This window comes from Calidris pugnax, unplaced genomic scaffold (genome assembly GCF_001431845.1).
Source record: "Calidris pugnax isolate Ruff unplaced genomic scaffold, ASM143184v1 scaffold1022, whole genome shotgun sequence".
Lineage (NCBI taxonomy): Eukaryota > Metazoa > Chordata > Aves > Charadriiformes > Scolopacidae > Calidris > Calidris pugnax.
The window spans coordinates 55,356-56,883 of NW_015091653.1; the positions used below are offsets into that span (position 1 = coordinate 55,356).

The 1,528-nt window shown below is 66.2% G+C and overlaps 1 protein-coding gene across 1 annotated transcript in view; it reads right to left on the bottom strand.

Annotated features, from left to right (window-relative positions):
- LOC106899976 (uridine-cytidine kinase-like 1) overlaps positions 1 to 1,278 on the bottom strand; it is an 11,659-nt gene extending 10,381 nt beyond the window's left edge. Inside the window, exon 1 of the mRNA XM_014961925.1 lies at positions 1,105 to 1,278. Within this exon, the coding sequence (XP_014817411.1) occupies positions 1,105 to 1,278 (174 nt within the window). The remainder of the gene's footprint in view (positions 1 to 1,104) is intronic.
- Between the last annotated feature and the right edge of the window lie 250 nt (positions 1,279 to 1,528).

A 1,528-nucleotide genomic window follows, 5' to 3' on the forward strand; every position in this document is an offset into this window, starting at 1 on the left:
CGGCCAGTGTGTGCCCGTGGCCCCTGGCCCCGGCACTGGGCACCCCCGGGCCCCGTCCCCTTGTCACCCTCCCTGCGGGTGTTTATCCGCCCGGATTCCGCCCCCCCCCGAGCCCCGGCTCCCCCGGTCCCTCCCCACGGCAGATGCTCCAGCCGCTCAGCGCCCCGGTGCCCCCCAGCCTGGCCCTGGCCCCCCCGGGCTGGGACCTGTCACGGTCCAACCCCGGCCAGGACCGCGCAGCGCTCACCCCCTCCCCTCCATCCCCATCGCTGGGACGGGGGGAGAGAATCGGAAGAGTAAAAGTGAGGAAGAAAAACTCGTGGGTTGAGACAAAGGCAGTTTAACGGGCAGCGAGGAATCCGCACCCGCCAGCGGAGCAGCACAGGGAATCCAGTCACCGCTGCCCGTGGCGGGGGGGGGGTCAGCCCCCCCAGGAGAGCCGGGCTCCGTCAGCGGAACAGTGACGGGAAGACAAACGTCATTTCTCTGAATGTCCCCCCCCTTCCTCCTCCTTCCCCAGCTTTATGTGCTGAGCGTGATGTCGTATGGCATGGAATATCCCCCGGGTCAGCCGGGGTCAGCTGTCCCAGCTGTGTGTCCCCACAGCTTTTTGTGCCCCCCAACTGGGACTGGTGGGGGGGAGGTGAGGAGCAGAAAAGCCCTTGAGAGCTCAGCACCAACCGGAGCCACCAGTGCGCTCCCAACACCACCCCAGCCCCAGCCCAACACATGGCACCGCTCCAGCTGGGGACAAGGGCTGGTTCGTGGTCAGTGGGGTGTCCCCCAGGACCCCCGGGGCATTTTCTGCTGAGCTGCTCTCCAACTGGGTGCCCCCCAGCAGGTACTGGTGCTGCGGGGCTACTCCTCCCCAGGGGCAGGACTTTGCTGAACTCCAGGAGGTCCGTGTCACCCCATTTCTCCAGCCCATCCAGACCCCTCTGCAGGATGAAGCAGCTTGACCCTCTGGGGTACAGCCACCCCCCACAGCTCGGTGTCACCTGCAGACGTGCTGAGGGTACACTCTGCCCCATCCTCCACATCATTAATGAAGGTGTTAAATGAGACCGGACCCAGTATAGAACCCTGGGGTGCACTGGTCGTTACTGGCCTCCAACTGGACGTTGTGTCACTGATCTCCCCACTCTGGGCCCGGCCACGCAGCCAGTTCTCCCTGCACCTTCCTGAGCTTTGGGGGGACGGCGGCCGCTGCACCCCCTCCTCTGCCAGCCCCTCACTCCATCGCGGGTCACTGGGCCGGTGGGGGACGGCCCCCCCCATGGCGGGACCCACACTGACATCTTCCCACGTGTTTAGGAATGGTTCCTGGGACTGGTTGTCCCATCACCTTCCTGGGGACAGAGGCCAGGCGGACCCCGTGCCTAGACTGTCCCCCCCGTCCTCATGAGCCCCCCCGCCCAAACATCCCCTCCATGAGAGCAGCCCCCCTGCAGACACAGCTCCCGTGTATCCAAGCTCCCCCCGGTGTCCACGCAGCCCTCCCACACCCGAACCGATCAGCCCCCCCGTA